We start from the raw sequence: 20,318 nt of genomic DNA on the forward strand, positions 1-20,318 counted from the left end.
GTATACACAAGCATACACACACAAGTACACAAGTACACACACACACACACACACACACACGGGACGGGAAATTAAGAAGGAACTAAAAGGCTCCCTTAGAAGCCTTTGCAGTCAGTAGGCACAATGTTCATGATGATGGCAGAAATGTGAACTCCTCTATTCCAAAACATTGGCTGCGAGTATGCATCTGTACAAACTAACACTGCCCCACAGGTGTGGCAAAGCTGAAGAAAGGAAAGGTGGATTGGGTCCAGATGCTTTCCTGATGATGAAGTCTTTTTGATAATCTCTTAAGCTCCATCTGAAACCACCCTCATTCCATGGAGTGTACACAGGAAGCTGCGAACTAGGATGTCGACAAACGGAACAATCAGGTGTATGAAAGTTAATCTTTAAGCAAGCAATTCAATTCAAAATAATTACTCTCAAGGATTTCTTCCCACTAGGTAACCATGAGAGTGTGTTGGCAATGTTTGTGCTTTAAAGGAAAACGAAGCCATGTGTAATGCTAACTGCTATGACAATGCAACCCTCCCATCCTGTTCTAAGCATCATTTTCAGTGACACTGAGAATATGGTTCTAGAATCATTGAACTTCATGAACTGACTAAGATGAATAAAAGAGATGGCAGGTGCTTTGTTCTATTTCAGAGAATCTCATAAATGATGAGCTAACATGTAAAATGTTTCCTATAGATCACCATGAGGATTATTCAGCTACGAAAAATTCAGACAAGCCAGTTAAGAAAAATTACATGGTATGCACTTACCATGATTACATTAAACTCAGTCGTCTGAACCAAGTTCACATTTGTATTTTCCTCACTTCCAAAGTTCCATTATGTGTTCTTCTAAAAATCCATCCCAAGGCATGCTCATTTCCCCTATTTTTTGTTCTGAATATGGATAGTTTTAAAAAAGTAAAAAATAAATGACCTTACCAAATGTCACTGAAGATAACAGAGAAGATTAACATGAGGAGATTTAATTATTTATATCACGATAAAAATGTGGTGGGCAACCCCCAAGATGGCTCCCAGTGATCTTTGCCTTCTAGTATTCACACCCTCATGTAATATCTTCCCTCTCCCTCCCAACTATGAGCTGAATGGGCCTTGCTTTTAATTAATAACACTAGACATAAATGATGGGATGTTACTTCTGAAATTAGGTCACAAATAACTGTGGTTTCCAAGTTTCTCACTCCCTCTGCTTGCTCACTTTGAGGAAAGCCAGCTGCCATGTTGTGAAGTATCCTACGCAAAAGCCCATATGAAAAGAGACTGAAGGAGATCTCTGACCAAAGGCCATGAAGGACCAAAACCTCAACCTCACAACCCATCGGAAATGGAAGCCCATCATCACCACACAAGTGAATACAGAGGCAACTCTTCCCCCAGCTGACGGTTCAGTAAGACTACACTCCTGGCTGCAGCCTCATGACAGGTACAAGGCCAGAGGCACCCCAGCTACGCTGTGCTGGGATTTCTGACCCACAGAAGCTCTGAGATAATAAATGTTTTTTGTTTCACGCTGCTAAATTTTGAAGTAATTTGTTCCACAGCAATAGACAACTAACATAAAAAGATGCCAGGCAGAGGGCTAGAAACTGACCCACATGAAAGATGGACTTTCAAAACATTTTCTTAAACAATTGATTATACACATAAAACAATGAAATTTGACCCCTACCTACCATCCCTAAAAATTAATTCCAGGTAGATTGATTATTTACCTGAGAAAGGTAACACTGAAAAAATTTTAGGTCATATGGGCAGAAAACCTTTCTAACCCACAAGCTAGAGGGACAGCTCTTAAATCACAAAAATACATGATGTTCTAAAGGTGCCAACGAGAGGTTAAAAGACAAACCACGAACTGAGACAAGACATGTGCTTCATATACAGCTGAATGTAGACTTTTATAATATAAAGAACTCTTCAAAATTAAAAAGGTATCAACTCAACAGAAGAAAATGGGCAACAGACTCACATGGACTCTTTACTGACGAAGGAATCTAAATAAATATATGAAAGGAATCTAACAAATGTATATGCATATGCTAACCTCATTTGTAATTAGAGAAACACAATGAGACACCAATTCACAGACACCAGGTTGCCAAAAGATAAGAAGCCATCCAATAGTTGAGATTAGCTGGACTGCTCTAAGGTTTGTGGTTGTGTCATGAGGCATTTATAGTGGCAATAGTTAACTGACATATAATATGACCAAATATTTGGTCCTGCAATCCTTTTCAGTATCTTTCTCTCTCTTTCCAACACAAATACATTCATTCATTCACTCAACAGATATTTCCTAAGCATCTGCTATGCCATGCCAGGCAATGTCCTAGACATTAAAGACGAAGAAGTGAATGAAGCAAAATATCCCAGCACTTATGAATGGAGTTTCCACTTTAGTAACGGGAGACAAAGAAACACATAAATATTTGGTGTGTTTGACAGTGAGGTTTTCCATGAAGAAAAATGGAGTATGGATGCAGGGCGGCACTTGGTTGTGGTGGGGATGGTGATGTTATAGAGAGCTAATCAGGAACGATTCACTGACAAGGAGGAATTTCAGCAGATACTTGAATGAAGGAAATGACAAATGTGCCACATGAGCATCTAAGAGAAGCATGTTCCAAGCAAAGGGCCTGGCATGTGGACAGGCCAACCCTGAGGGAGTTTAGCTGGTGTGCTCACACTCAAGGAGCAGTGTGGAGACCAATATGGGGCTAGACAGGTCAATGATGATGTCAGAGAGGCAATGGTGGCACAAAGATGCTAGGCCTTGAAGGCTTTCCACTGTAAGCATGAGGAAACTCAACATTTTTTTAAAAAATGTTTTTATTATGTTAAGGTATAGGTATATATAACATAATATTCACAGTTTTAATCATTCTCAAGTGCATAATTCATCAGCATGAATTATATTTGTCATGTTGTACAACCATCACCACTGTTTCTAAAACTTTTTCATTACTCTACTCCAGAGACTCTGTAACCAATAAGAAGTAACTCCCCATCTCTACCTCTAGCCCCAGATAACCTCTAATCTACTTTCTGCTTCTATAAAATTTGCGTATTTTAAGTCTTTCATATAAGTGGAATCATATATTTCTCCTTTTGTGCCTGGCTTATTTCACTTAGCATAATGTTTTCAAGGATCACTCATATGGTAGTATATATCAAAAATTCATTTCCTCTTATGGATGAGTCAAATTCCACTTTATGTATGTATCCATTCATTTGCTGATTGACATTTGGGTTCTTTCCCCTTTATCATTATTGTGAATAATGCTGCTATGACAAAGAAGAATGCTGCTATGAATATTGGTGTAGAAGTATTGGCTTGAGTGTCTGCTTTCAGTTTTTGGGTACATATGCTGGGTCATATGGAATCCTTGATGGTTTTAAACATAAGGGAGACACGATCTGATTTATATAGAGGGTAGAAACAGGGAGACCAATTAGGCAGATTGTGTTTATTTTCAGATAATATAGTACAACACAGAAGAGGAAATTACCTTCTACAAGAATATCTAAAAGAAAAAGATCTGTAGCAAATAACACTGTCCTGTACCATAGATGTTCTGTGATTGTTCACAGGAACTGACCTCATCTGAAGACATAATAGAAAAGAAACAGCCACTCAAAGTCAGTGAAAAAGGGGACTTAAATCATGAACATGAATATTTATTTTAGGCAACTAGACTTTACAAATGATATATGGTGATATATGTACCTGAAAAAAACAATGATCAAATCCTCTTCTCGTGGTATATATGTGATTTGTGCAAAACATAACCTATGCCCATGGACACAATATCATTAGCATCTTGATTAACTAGGCCCAGATAAATCTTCACGGACGATCATCATGCCCCCAATTTCATACCACACATTCATTGATCACTTCCTATGTGCCAGGTAATGCTCTAAGTGCTTCCCATGCATTACCTCATTTGTCAAAATCACCCTGTCAAATAGATTCTATTATCCCCAATTTATAAAAGAGGAAACATACCAAGAGAGGGTAAGTGATCAAAGATCATACAGTTAAGGAATAGAGCCAAGAGTCCAAATCCACATAGTATGACTCCAAAGCTCATATACTAAAGAGATACTCTATCTTTCAAAATGGACATCTGCAAGAAAGAAGCCCTAGAGGCCAAGAGTTTCTGGAAGGAACATGCTAATCTTGATAAAGTACATCTACAATTCTTTGTGTGGTCCTTTGCTTTCTTTCTCAAGTGGTAGCAAATCTGAAGGGCACTGAATCCCATTTTTTTGGGTTGACTTCCTACAAGAAAACTGTTGACTTGACACATGGCTTGAATATTTATGTTTCTCAGTAATTTTATAGAATTGCACTGGGGAGGCAGAGGGGCAGGAGAAAATTTATTTCTCCAAAACGCTTTCCATTTAAAACACTGCAAACTACATTGGAAAACAGAAATATCCATAGTCCTATTATTTGAGGCACATCTCAAAGTCAATATTCTTGAGTATGACAGGAGAAACATGCTGTCAGTTTTATCATTAGAGGGGAAAAGGGAAGAAAACTCAAATTTTATAGTTAGAAGCATCCCAGCTCTAAAGTACTCATCCTTACAGTTTCCATGAAAAGAATTTAAATTTGCAAGATTATTATCAATTTAAAAAAGGGGCTTTTGCAATCTGCTTATCAAGATGTCAAATGACTTCAAAGAACAGGTTGTGTAGCTTGACTATGATTTTTTTCTTTTTTAGCCGTTGAAGAATATACTAATACCCTAAATTGAAGTAATAGATTTATTCTTAACTTCTCTGCCTCTGGCAGAGAAACTATCCATTCCACCCTGCACGTGACTGAAAACCAAGTTCATTCAACAAACTCAGGAGTACTGGGCCACCCTATCTGTCCTATTCACCAGCAGCCCCAAATCCTAGCACAGTATGTGACTCGTAATTGGTGCTCGATACATATTTGTTGCATATTCTGGTCAATGGATGTGGATCTGCTACTCTTGTGCTGAGGGAGGGTCATCAGCCTGGGTCCCTGAGGGACTGTGTGGTATGGACCATCCCTGATTCCACCTGGCCCCCTACAGGATATGAGATGTGTTATAGTGTGTACAGGAAATAGAACTTTGGTAGTGAAGCCCGAGATTTCAGACTTAATGTGTTACTGCCGCTAAGTCTAATGTGTATCTCACACATTAGGTAGAAGTTCTATTTGATTTCCAAGTCCAGAGCTCTCACTCTTCAGAGTGGATTCCATTTCTCATGCCTCCCACCTGCTTACATCTGCTTACAGACGCCCAAGTAAGGTCAGATTTATTCCCGTGCTTTCTGTCATTAGACTTGTGTTCCTTTCTCACTGAGAAAAATGTCTTTCTTTGCTTGCCTTACGAGGCCCTTTCCACCCTCCAAGGCCAGTTCTAACCCCAGCACACCCATGAAACCCTCTGCAGTGGAAACTGTCTGTGTAGTGTCTTCACACTGCTGGGTCTCCACACTGAAAATTCTGCCTTCCTTACAGTACAGATTCCAAAGAACATCTCCCATCCTCCTTTGTTGCTGGGTGCAGGCTTGAGGCAGACCCAGGTTCCACACTCAGAGGCCATGCAGTGAGACATGGATTGTGGATAAAGTTGTAAGGAAGCAGATGGGGCCGTCTCTGTGGTGTAGGGTGGGGCAGAGACAGCACGTCTTACCAGGAGCTTGTATTCACCAGCCCTGCCAACAGTTCTGTGAACTGTACCCCTTGGTTAACCCTTTGCTGTTTAAACTAGATGAACACTTCTGTTGTCTACAAAGAACCCTGACCACACATCCCTTGATACCTCAAATCTTTAGAGGTTTCCTATCTTCCAATTTCTCATTGAGCACTTGCTCTATTACATATTTTGTTTCAAACACACATATCTTCTCTTCCCAACTAGAATTTCTTGTCCTGAAGGCAAGAACCACATCTCAGATTTCTGTGTCCCAAGCAGTGCTTAGCAAAGTGCTGTGTCCACTTTAGAAACTGATGGGATGACTGCATAATGCATCATCCAAACCAGGATATGGTGAAGAGTCAACAAAAAGGCACCATTATTAATTACATCAGGACAACGGATATAAAACGAGACTGTCTCAGGCAAACTGAAGCCTATGGCCATGCCTGACATTGGTAACTGTTGATGGAGGAAAAGAGGAAAGACGTCTAAAGGAAGAGTCATGTTGTCAAAGTGAGAGCATGAAAGTGCAATTCAGGACACCAGAGTTCTCATCATCACAGGAGATAATCCTCTCCGGGAGTCTCCCTCCTCCCAGTTGGTAGGGATAGGAGATTGGGCTTGGATGACCTCTCATATTGGGTGTTGCTGAGACACCACTTTGGTTTCCATAAGCAAGATTTTTCTATTTGGTGTTTTTATGATAAAGATTACCTTTTGTTTTCAATGGACTCATTTTAGACTTGGTAAAAATCACGCATAAAACTTTAACCCTGAGAGCAATCACATACCTATCTAAGACCCCCCCACACCCTAATCCCCGCCTACAAGGGTCGTCAAGATAACAGCAGTATTACCAGAAGAACACCCAGACTAAAATCTCCTCAGAGGCCAGGATCACATATGTTAATTCTATCTCCGACATTTGGCCCAGTGCCTAGATAACACTATAGTGAGTAAGTGCTGAAACACCCCATAAGAAGCTGGGCATCACCCACATGACGTATGCATGAATAATTGAGTCTTAGGGGACCCAGTCTTTTTCCTTCCTTGCTCTGGGAGTATGCCCATGCCTCTGACCTCAAGTCTGCTCTGCCTTCTACTCCTTCCCGCAGTGTGGACAATGGGTCTAGAGGGAAGGACAGCACCTATTTCAGTCCTCCCTGATGCTGCTCTGTGAGTGCCCACAGAATTGTCCATGCATTCTAATTCCTGTGCTCTAGTTGCCCAGGTCTAGGCTAGAATACTGCACTGAGGAAATCCAGGTAAAAAGCCTCAACACCATGCTCATAGTAGAGGCTCAGTGGATGGGAGCTATTATTATTATGAAGGCACAATTAATTCCTTGATGCATGTGATTCCCCTCAGCATGTCCCAGCGATAAGCCTCAGGAGGAGGAAAATTATTGTCAGTGGTTGCACAAGTAGTGATGCAAGTGGGATGAAAGCTAATTGTTGAGCATCAGGTGGCTCTCACGATACTTTGGATGGTACACGAGCAGGTACACAAAAGGTACCACGAACACACTAAGCATATTTTGAACTGACATAATCACACTAGTTTACCTGTAATGCCCGATAAAATATACAGCTCAGTAGCATGGAATAAGATCTATGTATCTAGATGGTGAAACCCAACTACATCCTGCTGGGTGGGCAAAAGAAACTAATTAGGTGCAGTATGAAAGAAAGAAATGGACTAAATGTTAAATGGATTATGGTTCTCATTGTGCGTGACACCAATTGAACACAGGGGCAATGAAGAAGTCAATTTTACATAAAGTTTAAAGAGAAAAAAAAAAGAAACTAAAAAAACTGCTTGGAGTTGGAGCCAATATCTCAGGAGTGGAAGGAAAATAGGAAGGAACACACCCTCATTTGCTTCTAACACGGTTAGCTGATCTGTTTGAAATTAGATCCACTTTCAACTGTTTTAACTTAATTATTAAGCCATTTCTTAACCTCATGAATGCAGTTTCCATGTGCTTTCAAATCTGGCCCTGAACTAATGGACCCTTTCACTTCAGTGGTTTTGGAAATGAATGTTAGATGGAGAGGAAAGCACTGTAACGGTGCTTTTGTAAGGGTCAAAGCTCTGAAAATATCGTATAGTTTGTACATAAAACTCAGCACACCTGAATATCCTGCCGGCCCTTTGTCCGGGAATGAAGGCAAACCATGGCACCCTTTAAAACCTCTGCTTCCTTTCCACGTGCAGCCAGCTGTGTGGGTGCCAAGCTATCTAACTGCTCAAGTGAATCCATTGTTGGGATCAAAGTCTCAACACATGAGAAACAGGTGTAGCCAGGCACCCTAAGGGTAGCCTGCCCATCGCTTGTGAGAAACAGAATGGGAGGTCCAGCTCTCCATTCTAGAATATTCTCCTTTAAAAAGAAGCATAAAGAGAAAGAAACATCTGTTGGGAAGCATGGTCAATGCTATTAAATTGCTACTAAGTCTCTTTCTGCTAATTTGTTATTCTCCTTATGTGGAAGAGCCTCAAGTTTATCTGTTTTCATCTGCCATTTTGTATGAAATCAACAGTTGATGATGACAACTTTTTTTTTTTCAAAGATTTGTTTGAGAGATAGCGAGTGTATGTGCTTGCATTGCATGCACAGTGGGGAGGGGTAGAAGGAGAGGGAATCTTAAGCACACTCCACGCTGAGCACAGAGGCTAGTGCCAGGCTCGATCTCATGACCCCAAGAACATGACCTGAGCCGAAACCAAGAGGTGGATGCTCAACTGACTGTGCCACCCAGGAATCCCGATGAAATGACAAAAGGTTGGGCAATTTTTAACCCTTTCTGCTTCACTGCTTGGCATGTATCACAAATTAGTAATAATACTAAGAGCGGCCAACCTTTATTGACCATTAAGCCATTTTCATGTAATCCTATGAAGTAGGTACTATTGTTATTCATATTTACAGAGGAGAGAGCGGAGGTGGAGAGAGGCAGAGTAGTTTACCCAAGGTCATACATTTCTTTTAAGTGTGAAACAAAGATTCAGACCCATGTCATCAGAATCCAGAAGCAGTGTTAACTGCTCTACAATGTTACACAGTGAAAGCCAATGGAAGTCAAGTACCTTTTAAGAAAAAACTGAAGTTAAAAAAAAATTAAGAGCCAGGAAATCACTGATTTTTAGAACTATACTTCCTGAATCGCTTTATCAAAGATTAATATACCTATGATGCACCAGGCACTTTGTCCACAATAAGTAATTTAATCCTCTCTAAAGGATTAAATCCTCTTTAATTTAATCCTCCATTTTACAAATGAAAACTGTGATTCAAGGAAGTTGTCCAAGACCAGAGGAAAGTGTAATTCCAATTTGAACCCAAACATGAGACTCGAAATCTCAAGCTCTTTTCACAAAGCCACCCTACCTCTTCTTTCTTTAAAGCAACCCTTTTAGGGTACCTGGGTGGCTCAGTGGTTAAGCATCTGCCTTTGGCTCAGATCATGATCCTGGCGTCCTGGGATCAAGTCCTGCATCGGGTTCCCTGCTTCTCCCTGTGCCTATGTCTCTGCCTCTCTGTGTCTCTCATGAATAAATAAATAAAATCCTAAAAAAAAAACCCAAAACCCAACAATAATAAGGTAATGCTTTCCTACTAGGAATAAACTAAAAAAGAGAAATATTTTGGAAAACTCACTGCTTAATAAGTTTAGAATCAGGAGAGAATTTTCTTCTGATTCAGGCACAAAATAGCTCTGGCTTAAATATCTATTGTAGAAATAGTAGGATTCAAGTGATTTGTTAGAACATGGCCCACAAAAGGAGAAAGAATATCAGAAGTAAAACTAGTTAGCTTTGATCAAGCAGTGGTAGTGCTCATATTCTCCTGTCTTCCTAACACAGGCTGATAACTTCAACGCCACTTTTCACAAAACACAGAGAAGATAGTTAATACTGCCCATTTTCTCATCATTTTCTCTCTCTCTCTGGATCCAGCATAGGCCCACACTGGTATATAGAAGAAAACTAATGTCCTGAAGTTATCAGTAAGACTCTTGCAACTCCAAAGGGAAAGGTCGTATATGCCTGGTCTAAAAAGAACACAGGCCTGACCTCACGCCTATTAGGATGGCCACTATCAAAAAACCAGAAAATACCAAGTGTTGGTGAAGATGTGGAGAAATGGGAAGGCTTGTGTACTGTTGCTGGGAATATGAAATGATATAGTTGCTGTGGAAAACATTTTTGGTGATTCCTAAAAATATTAAACTGCCATATGCTATAGTAATTCCACTTCTGGGTATATACTTAAGAGAAAGCAAGGTCTCAAAGAAGTATTTGTACAACCATATTCATACCAGCATTATTCACAATAGCCAAAAACATGGAAGCAACCCCAGTATTCACTGACAGATAAATGGATAGATAAAATGTGGTGGATACATAAAATGGAATATTGTTCAGCCTTCTAAAGGAAGGAAACTGTGACACATGGTACAATGTAGATGAACCTTGAGGACCCTAGGCTGGGTGAAATTAAAAAAACACAGATACTGTATGATTGTTCCTCTATGAGGTATCCAGAGTAGTCAAATTCCCGGAGACAGAAAAGAGAACCGTGGTTGCTAAGGGCTGGGGGAGGGGTGAATGAAGAGTTGCTTAACTGGAAAAGAGTTTCAGCTTTACAGGATGAAAGATGTTATTGGAGATTTGTCACACATTAATGTAAATGTATAGTACTTTCTACATTTCTGAACTGTACACTTCAACATGGTTAAGATGGTAAGATTTATGTATATGTTACCACAATTCACAAACAAGAACACAGGCTTGAAAGTTGATAAGGATTGCATATAAATCCTGGCTTGCCTCTCCCACCTTCTGATTTTGTGACTTCAGTTCTTTACTGAGTTACTGATGCTCAGTTCCCTTATCTGTGAAAGAAGAATACTAACAGTACCTTCCTCAGAGGGTTATCAGTGAATGCATGTAAGATATTTGGCATAGCACTTGGCCTATAATAAGCATTCCATGGAAGTTGGCTTTGAGTCACAGCAGTAGGCATGGGATATTAGCCAATGACAGAATGGGTACTAAGAGAGGAAAAATCCTGTGACACCTCTTGAGAGGTCACATGAGGTGGCATTTGTTACCTTGGGGAATTTAGTGGGGCCCAGGGCTTGGCTCACAACCTTGAAAGCTCAGAAACTGTCCTTCACCTACAGAAAAGACCATACAGAGAGGACAAAGGAGACCTGCATACAAAACCAGAATGCCGATTTATTAACAGCACACTTATAGAGGGCTGAATGAATCTATTTTCTTCCTGTAGGCAGATATGCATAGGAAGGCAAATTATAATCACAAGCCTGACTGGTAAGCATGGACTCAACAAAGAGAAGTAAGTGAATCCAATGTATGATGGTACTAGGCTAAGGTAACAAGGTGCATTCATTTCCAAATAGGGAGGGTTTTCAGAGTTCTTGAACTCCAATGGCCAAAGCATCCTCTCTTCTGGATGCAGGTGTTCATAACCACTGTTGGCTTCTGCAGTTTGTTGTGCTTCTATGGCTGACCACTCCTGACCTCTGACTGGCCTACTGGTTCTCTGTCCACCTTAATGCTGTGAGGTAATTCCGTCTATCTTTTCTTTGACCAAAAAGATGTTGGGTTTCATACAGGGTGATATTATTCAACTTAGATGCTAGAACAATATAGACGCTCATGTATTTTAATTTAAAAGCCTAACAAAAATCATTAAAAACATTCATTGAATTTTTATGTACTGCGAGGCAGTAACTGTCAAGATACACTGTCAAGTGAAAAATGGCAAAAGTGTCTACAATTTATCTAGGAAGGAGGTGACAAAAAATATGTACATGTATTTGTTTATATTGTTAAAGTAAACCATTGGGAGAATAAGCTGAACACAAAAACAAACAAAATTCTTTAAATAGGTAAGAAAAGAAACAGGGTAGAGAAGACAGAAGGTGAACTTCTCAGAACATACTTCTGTAGATTTGATTTTGTAAAATATTTTACATAATTCTGAAACAAAATTAAATTTTTAAAATTCCAAAAAATTGAAAACAAAGTGGAACAAATGCTAACAGAGGAGTCATGTGTTGGTATAGCTGTACAGAGAGAAATGATTTCAGCACATTCTGAAACCACTATTTACCTGTACATCCCTCGAAGGATATACCCAGGAACAAAAACAACTGCAAAACCACCACCACTACCATCACCACCACCACCACAACTAAACTCTGTATTCAGTAATCACACTGTTGGTGGTAGTGTTGATATGGTTATTGTTAGACAGTTATGTGAGTACTACAGGACAAAGCTTGTGAGTATTTTTTTAAGGGTTTTTTTTTTTAATTTTTATTTATTTATGTATGATAGTCACAGAGAGAGAGAGAGAGAGAGGCAGAGACACAGGCAGAGGGAGAAGCAGGCTCCATGCACCGGGAGCCCGATGTGGGATCCAATCCCAGGTCTCCAGGATCGCGCCCTGGGCCAAAGGCAGGCGCTAAACCGCTGCGCCACCCAGGGATCCCCCAAGCTTGTGAGTATTGATGTTGGGTGACTGGGAACTGGGATTTTCAGCGTGAAAGAAAGAAGTTATGGGTGTTAAAGGTGGGTGATGGGTGTATGTGAGGGTATTATACTCTTCTCTCTACTTTTTTGTATTATGCTTGAAATATGGTGTAATATAACATTTCCGTAACAGAGTTGAAACAAAACAACTCATCAATCCCAATCTTTGATGACAGCTCTCAGGTTAATTTCTCATATTATCAAATGGTCATGAATTTGGTACAGGTGATAGTACGCCCTGTTTCCCTGCAGGTTTTCTTTGAGTGAAACAACTGGATGGCATAGCAATTTTCTAAGGAACTTCAACTGTATAATATGATCATCATATTGAACAGGGTATGTTCAAATTTGGGCTCCATGAGGGGGCAAGGCAAAAACATCACGGCTCTTCAAAATCCTAAAAGTGTGCTTCTTCTCACAGTTCCTATGCCTCTGGCCCCTCTTGCTAAATACTTCCTCCCCACACGTATGCAACTTCTGCACGTTCCTGCAATCGTTTTTACAGCCCACTTATGAAGAATTATTAATACATAGATGAGATGGTCTCCACCATCCAAGGGGATGCTTGTCTCATGCTACTTTCTGAAGTTGGAGGTGCGAAAATTTGGCATTATAACACTATTAAAAACTGTTTTTATAAATAGCAAACATTCTCACTTGAGAATCATTTTCTTAGAAGAGTGGTTTTCAAACTTCAGCATATAACAGTATTACCCAGAAAACTTATTAAGAAAACAGGTTACTGCATCTTGTTCTCAGTGTTTCTGAATCAGGTCCAGTTTGAATCCCAAGAATTTGCCTTTTTAACAAGTTCCTAGATTTGTTAACTTGGAGACTGGAGACTACATTTGAGAATTATTATCTGAGAACATATATGAAAATCTGTGTCCCTTGCTTCCTCCTAAGAACAAAGCCCCCTGATACTTTCCATATAAAAGCTCATAATATCCCCCTTTCTTTGATTTATATTTATCCCTTTGAACTCGTGATGTCTTCTACTGTTTATTACATAACTATTTTCTGAAATTATCCTTAAAATGACACTTACTCAGAAATGTTCCCTATTGGCTTACAGGTGGCATTTTGTACCCTTTTCCCCTAAAAACAGACTAATTTTGGCTCTTTCCTCTTGCTCCCTTCTTCCAATCCTCTATTCCTTCAACCAAACTGAAAAGAAGCCAGGAATAACCATAAAAAGATGTTACTATGTGCTGTTTTCACTAGCATATAATTTCGTAGAAGATAGTAGCCTTCTGGCTTTATTATTGCTTTTCTTTTCCATCATGTTGTGGGCATTTACCTATTATTATCTGAAAATAACAAGGCCTGATGTCTATTAATATTTATAGAATTCAAAGTCCTGCTACAGGGTAGGCATTCAATCCATTTTTGTCAAATAAAATATTTCAATCACAGGATCTCAGAGACAACTGATGTTTGGGGAACCTAAGTGATGTACACAAGGTCACAAAGTCTGTTATTGCAAATGCCAGAATGCTATAATCTGTATCTCATGATGCCCACCCAGCCTGTTGTACCACTTACCAGTTTTATCAGAATATGTCAACAGGGCCTAAAGTGAGACAAGATAACTCTAAAGTAGCATAGGGCTAAATACCTACAGAATACTCACAAAATTCTCAATGAGGGTAGTGAATGCATTTATCATGGACAATAATTTTTTAACACCATATTTTGCTTTACATGCTCTGAACTTTTCAGATTTCTTTACAAGGTGTAGAGGGGAGGTCAATATTCTAGAAAAAAAGTAAGGAAAAGCCTACAAAATGCAGAAACACATTCCGATGGAATTGGTCCTCTAGCCCTGAACAAATTATCATAATACAGAAATCCACACCCTAGGCTTACTCCCGTACAGTACTCCCGTACTGCATGATGATGGCTAAAACAATTAACACAGCCACAACTGTTGGTACCAGGTCATCTTCAGGGTCTGCTCCTTCTAGATACAACTAGATTTAAGGGAAAGGAGAAACAACCACTTGGTAGCTGTTCACTATGTTCTAGGAACTACCAAACAGGCTCCTTTCAATTATCCTAGGAGATAGACATTATTATTTCCATGATAATTAAGAGTAAGTTAAGCTCTGGAGTTGCATGGCTAGGGTAAACGGACAAGTCCAGATGCAAACTCAGGTCTGTCTGCCCCCAGGTCACGCTTCTAGTATCTGAGACAGGATTACCTCTACCATCTACTTCTCCATTCTATAAAGATGGAAGCTGTTCTCTTCCTGTTTAATTTATTTTGGCTTCTATCATCAGCAAAAAGATTTTTAACCGCAGGATAAATTCATTGAAGATTTTTTGACCCTGAGTGCAGCATATCTTTAAAAGCTGACAAGTAATGAAGTGTAAAGCTAGGCTCATTAAAAATAGGAAGTCACAAACGGTGATGGAAGACTTGTCTGATTTTTCCCTTGATGCAAATACCTGAATTGATGACCCTAACCCTTTGGCCTCATGAGTGTGGTAAGACTCCTCCAAGAAACCCAAGAGGGCCAGAACACAAGTGACCCTTTCCTCATCTTACCTAGGATCTGGGACAGCCCAATGTGGAGGAAGGCTGGTGGCACAATAGATGACAACACGTTTTCTAGGCTGAAGGAGGGAGGAATGGAGAGGGAAGAGGCTGCCCCCCAGAATTTAAATGGGGCCGCCCTTGTAGCAACAGTATTATTAAGGAATCAACAGAAGGGTATCGCTTCCCTTTGCTTATGGTAATGTTTCAAAACGCTATCCTTCTCCAATAGACCTACATGGAAGAAATTCAATCTGTGAAATAATAATTTGCACACTACTGCCATTTGCTCTGAAATCCTCTTCACTGCAGCAACTTAAAGCCAATCTTGTAATACATACTCTGTAGAAAAACAAACAGCAACAACAAAAAGCCAACTTCCTTTAAAAATCTCTAAAGTATCCGCTAACACATCAAAAGTCAAATCTCTAGCAACAGAATTTAAATTCTGAATTCTATTGTTCCTTCCTGGTCATTCATCCCAAACCTCAAGTTTTTTTTTTTTTTAATGACAGCAAAACATTAATGATTATGCTTCTCAAGTATTAAGGTTCACTCCTGGTGGAGCAGGACGGCACACAGTTGGCAGGGTATTGACAAAGGCTATCGGTCAGATGGCCATGCGCGCAGATTCTTCACATGCACCTGTCGGGCTCGTGAGGGGTGTCACTCATGTTTGGACACCAGAGTCCATCACCACAGTAAGTGAGAACACAGATAACAGGACCCTCTTTGTCACTCTGCTCAAAGTTTAATTAACATGCCCCTGCAATTTATTTTGAGCAGAAAGATAATATATATATTTAAACAATCGTGGAACTGTGCAGCAAGATAAATATCGCTTCTCTTTTTTCCGTATGTAAAGTCATTGCTGCATACTTTTTTTTTTTTTTTGGAGTGCTTAACAATTGTGTTGGAGAAAGGCCATCAAATGATGCTTAGAAATGTGATACACATTTTCATTTCACACTCCATCAGCTTTTACAACTGTAGCTCAATGAAATGTAAGAGAGAGGTTGGCAAACAGCCATATTTACACCAAGGTATAAAAGAAGGGTCAGGTTACTTTTTTAGAGGGAGAAAAAAAAATTGTTTAATTTTCACTCCACATGACTAAAGCAGAATATTCAATGAACGCCCTAGAGAAAGGCACCCAACCGCCCACACTGCCACGCTGTAGTAGTGCATGTTTAACTGTAGGTTTTTACTATATTATAAGCAGCTTTGTAAAGCAAGGGAATCTTCCTTTCCTTACCGCCCCCCTTCCCTTGGGATCTACTGACACAGAAACATACGAGATCAGATGATGTTCAGTGTTCAATCTTACACCTGAAAATAATGCCTTTTGCCCTCTGCTTCTAGCATTGAAGCAGGGACACCTTATTCCCTCTACAGGCAGAGAAGCAAACCTAAGGCATCAGCAAAAATGCATCTTTCTAATTCAGATTGCAATCTGTCAGAAGGGATTAAAGCCTCATGCATACATAAAAAGGGAACTATAAATGATAACAGAAGCGCGGTCTGGAATCACTGTGCTTCCACAGCTGCTGTTTTAGCAGAAGGGTAGAGAGAAAAGCATCTTTTACTCACCTCTGTTAAACCTGAGACTTCTCCCTTTGCTAATGGTTTGCTGATGGAAGGCGTGTATACTTTGGTGTCTGATACTGGCTGCCCTTTCATAAAATGTTTGCCCGATTCGTAAATGTCCACTTCGATCATTTTCCCCATGAATGTGGGGTTCTTTGGCACTAAAACCTTTAAAAGACATTTTCAAAAGGCTTAATTTAAGAAAAATAATAAACTTTTGATTTTAGAACACAGTTTTAGATTTATAGAATTACTGCAAAGAAAGCAGAGGCTTCTTGGATACCTCGTGCCCAGTTTCCCTAGTTATGAATATCCTACATGAGTATGATATGTTTGTCACAATTCATGAACCAATATGGAGCTATTTCTATTCACTGAAGTCCATTCTTTATTCAGATTTCTCCAGTTGTCCCTTAATATCTTTTCTTCTGTTCTGAGATCCTACCCCCAGTCGGCTCTATCTTCCAGCTGCTCAAGGATCTGGAGATCCTGTAGGCTGGGAAGGCATTTCTGGGAGGAGCTACGGGCCTGGAGACAATGCTCTTTGATGGCGGGACGCCTGCTGTCCAGAGGCATGTGGCAGGCAGACCCGGGGAAGCCCCCAGCCATCAGCCAGTCACTTCTGGACAGGCCTTTGATATTCTGCTCTCGGCTGTCCCAGGCAATGAAGAAAACTGAGACAACTCTGATGAAAGCCTTATACTTTTAATACCTGCCAAGTCAGCTGTCAGAAGAACGAGGCCTGCTGGTTCGTGTGTATGTGAGCGCGTGTATGTGGGAGCGTGGGCATGTGACTCGGAGGGGGCAGAGGAAGAACGTTTAAAAGCGACCCTTTAGTCTCCCAAATTTGTTGTTTTGTAGCTAAATGACTCCTTTGCTCTGTCATGAAATGCATATGTTTGGTTTGTTGCCTCTACCTACACTTAGGATCAGCTGCTCTGAAGGCTGCTTTGGTGAGTTCACAGGAAACTGTCAGCAGCCTCTCACCACTGGAGATTTCTGGTAAAAGTACCTGTTTACATCGAGCAAATGCCTCCCTCCTTCAGAGGTGGCTTGGCACGTAGTGTGTCTCCCCCACGCTTCTGTTTTCCTTCTGCAGCTACTCGCCAGTCTTCAAGTCAAGATCCAAAATAAATAGACTAATTCTAATCCAGTAATACTTTGATACCTAGATGAAATCTTCACTTCTGGAACTCATCTTATTTAGAAAAATCATGCCTCTGAAATCCTTGATATGCTTAGTTGTACAAACACGTCAGGGGAGCTAGAGTACCACAGCCAATTTCTCTGGGAGGCAGAAATGGATCTTGGTCTTTCTGGGTTTGTTTTTTTTTTTTTTAATGACCACTGCGTACACTGCCTCATCAAAGCATAGGAAAAAGGTCACCTGGGTAGTGAATTACTCCCAGCAAAGAGCTTTAGTATCAGAATATGAAAGCCCCTTTAAATCGTTTTGTTTGTTTGTTTTTTGTTTTTTTAATAAAACAAGAAAATCTCTAGAAATCTCTAGAGTAAACTATCTCTGGGAGATGTGGTCCCATTCTGGGGAAATATAGCTCTGCTGCCTTGATCTGAATGAAGGGCTCAGTGTTTTTCCCCCTCCAGTTTTAATAATTGGAAAAAGCCGGACTGCTTTAAATTGGAGGAAACAGCTAATGAGGCATGCCATCGCCTTTAAAATGCAGGGGAAAAAAGCTCCCTGCTGAGGCAAGAACCCAGATGGCAGAGAAACAGAGGGGGAAGAGGCCACGAAATACAATCAGGTTCCTCCCCAGTGCTGAGCAGGTTGGCCCGAAGAGGTTGGTTCTCTGGGGCCAAATAATGAAATGGAGAATGGGGAAGAGACGTGGCTCTGGCAGGGAGTGCTGGGGAAGCCTTCCTCAACAGTAGTACTCTGCGGGTATGGGATAGGGTGCATTTAGTTTGAGCCTTCAACACTGCCCCCCATGTTTCCCCAGGTTCCAGGGCCCAGGCTGGGACCATTCCCTGTGCAGTGGAGAGGGAGATCTCTGCAGCTACTTCCCCAAGGGCAGTGGGCATTGGCTTCTCCCCCAAGGGCAGTGGGCTTCCCTCACTTGCCCACCCAGCCCTGAAGAGGCTTTTCGGGCTCTAATTTCAGCCCTAGCTCACAGAAAAAAAAAATTCATTTCTCATCTGATGAGAAAGAAACAAAAAAGTAGGAAAACACATTTGATATTTAGGATAAGTTCATCAGGTCCAGTAATGATCAGGATATCCCTATGTCCCTAGGGGAGTCTCCCATTGAGGAAGGCAGATGCCATTGCTTCCTGGGCCTTTTCGGGGCCACTGCCCTTGAAGGAGGCAAGGAGTTTTCTTTCATCACTTCTGAACTGCTCCCTGACCTGGGGAAGTGGGATCCCAGGCGCTGCAAGAAAGCCCGGCAGGCCAGGTTCCACGGGCAGGGCATGGCTGTGAATGAGAGGGGTCCCTAGGCGCGGCCCCCTAGTAAGACTCTCAAAGGGAAGCTGTTTTGCCCCGTACTTGTCTCCAGGGTTGGTCATATGATTCGAGTTGAATCCACAGAACTGACTCTTTTCCCTTGGCCTCCAACATTCTTATCAGGGTGGAAGTTAAGAAAAACAAAACAAAACTAAACAAAAAAACACCTAAAACTAAACAAAACTAAAAAATAATAATAATAATAATAATAATTTAAAAAAGCAAGCAACTGCCCGACCACCTGAGTGAGTGCAGGGAGGAGAGGAAATCCCTGCCCTTCCACGCTGATGTCTCAGACATCCTTCCTGTGCCCTGCACAGGCCTCTCCCCTCCCCTCTGCCAGCCGGTGGGAATTCCTTCTGGCAGCGGTAACTACCTGTTCCCGATGCCCAAAGCCTAAGGCTGGTCCCAGCAAAGATTCATGAGGAGGAAGACACCCTTACTCCTCTGTGTGGGGTGTTTGGTAGACTAAGCCACGAAGCGGAGCCCCTGGTGGCCTAGCTGGCTTGATGCTCTGCAACAGCCTTGATGCAACAAGACTCTACAACCTCCCTAAAGTTTCTTTTGCTTAAAGTGATCTACCTCACCGCCTTTCCTCACTTTGGGGAAAGCTTAAGAAGGTCAAAGTGTATCTCACCTGCTCATAGAATCGATTGTGTGCCACATAAAACTTGGAATCAAAAGATTCTTCTGTCACTAACACTTGTTGCCTTTCGCCAATCTGTGGAGAAAAAAAAGGAAAGATAAGGGCAAACACCGGAGAATCCAAACCAAAAAAGCCAGCCCAAAGAGTCGTGGGTCAGTAAGCAGTGTCCTCTTGGATTCAAAGTAGACTCTCAATTGCAAGTTACTTAATAGCTAATGTAAGAACTACGAATTCAAATTTCCCCAAGAGACATTATTATGTGCTAATATAAAATGAGCATAGCATGAAATCTTATTTTCTTACACAACTATGAAACAAAACTTATCTTCCTCCTTCAACATAAGATAATTAAAGCTTCGAAGACATATAAAAATCTTCTAAGTATCACTGTTGTGGTTTCCTGAAGCAACGTTGCAAAACAAGCCAGAACAAGCTGCTTCTAATCCAAATTCATGAAAATATTTTGGCAATAGGAAAGAGTAGTAATAAACATTAATTTGAGTTATGAGGGATGTAACGCTAAAGAAAGTGCCTCAAAAACTAGTCATTAAGTCCTTGCATCTAAACACTTCATGTATTGCATATAACTCTGAAATTATGGATTAATTCCTACAGCTATTTACTTATTATATACATTGCCTCTCTCATATACAACTGTCTCTTCTTTCTTGCAGCCATGACCCCGTCCTTCATTATTTTATTTTTTATTTTTTTAGAAAGACAGCAAAGATACGGAACTGTTAATTCTCTACAGGATCGATCTACATTTATGTTCTAAGAGTGCAACTTTAATAACCAAGAAGTTAAAT

The 20,318-nt window shown here is 40.6% G+C and overlaps 1 protein-coding gene across 5 annotated transcripts in view; it reads right to left on the reverse strand.

Annotated features, from left to right (window-relative positions):
* CDKAL1 (CDK5 regulatory subunit associated protein 1 like 1) overlaps positions 1-20,318 on the reverse strand; it is a 636,452-nt gene that overhangs the window by 12,635 nt on the left and 603,499 nt on the right. For all 5 annotated transcript variants that reach the window (XM_055322912.1, XM_055322911.1, XM_055322910.1 and 2 more), the window contains 2 exons: positions 19,501-19,584; positions 16,407-16,571 (listed from right to left, as the gene is read on the reverse strand). In XM_055322912.1, coding sequence (XP_055178887.1) covers positions 16,407-16,571; positions 19,501-19,584 — 249 coding nt within the window. The remainder of the gene's footprint in view (positions 1-16,406; positions 16,572-19,500; positions 19,585-20,318) is intronic.

Source organism: Nyctereutes procyonoides, unplaced genomic scaffold (genome assembly GCF_905146905.1).
Source record: "Nyctereutes procyonoides isolate TBG_1078 unplaced genomic scaffold, NYPRO_anot_genome, whole genome shotgun sequence".
Taxonomy (NCBI): Eukaryota; Metazoa; Chordata; class Mammalia; order Carnivora; family Canidae; genus Nyctereutes; species Nyctereutes procyonoides.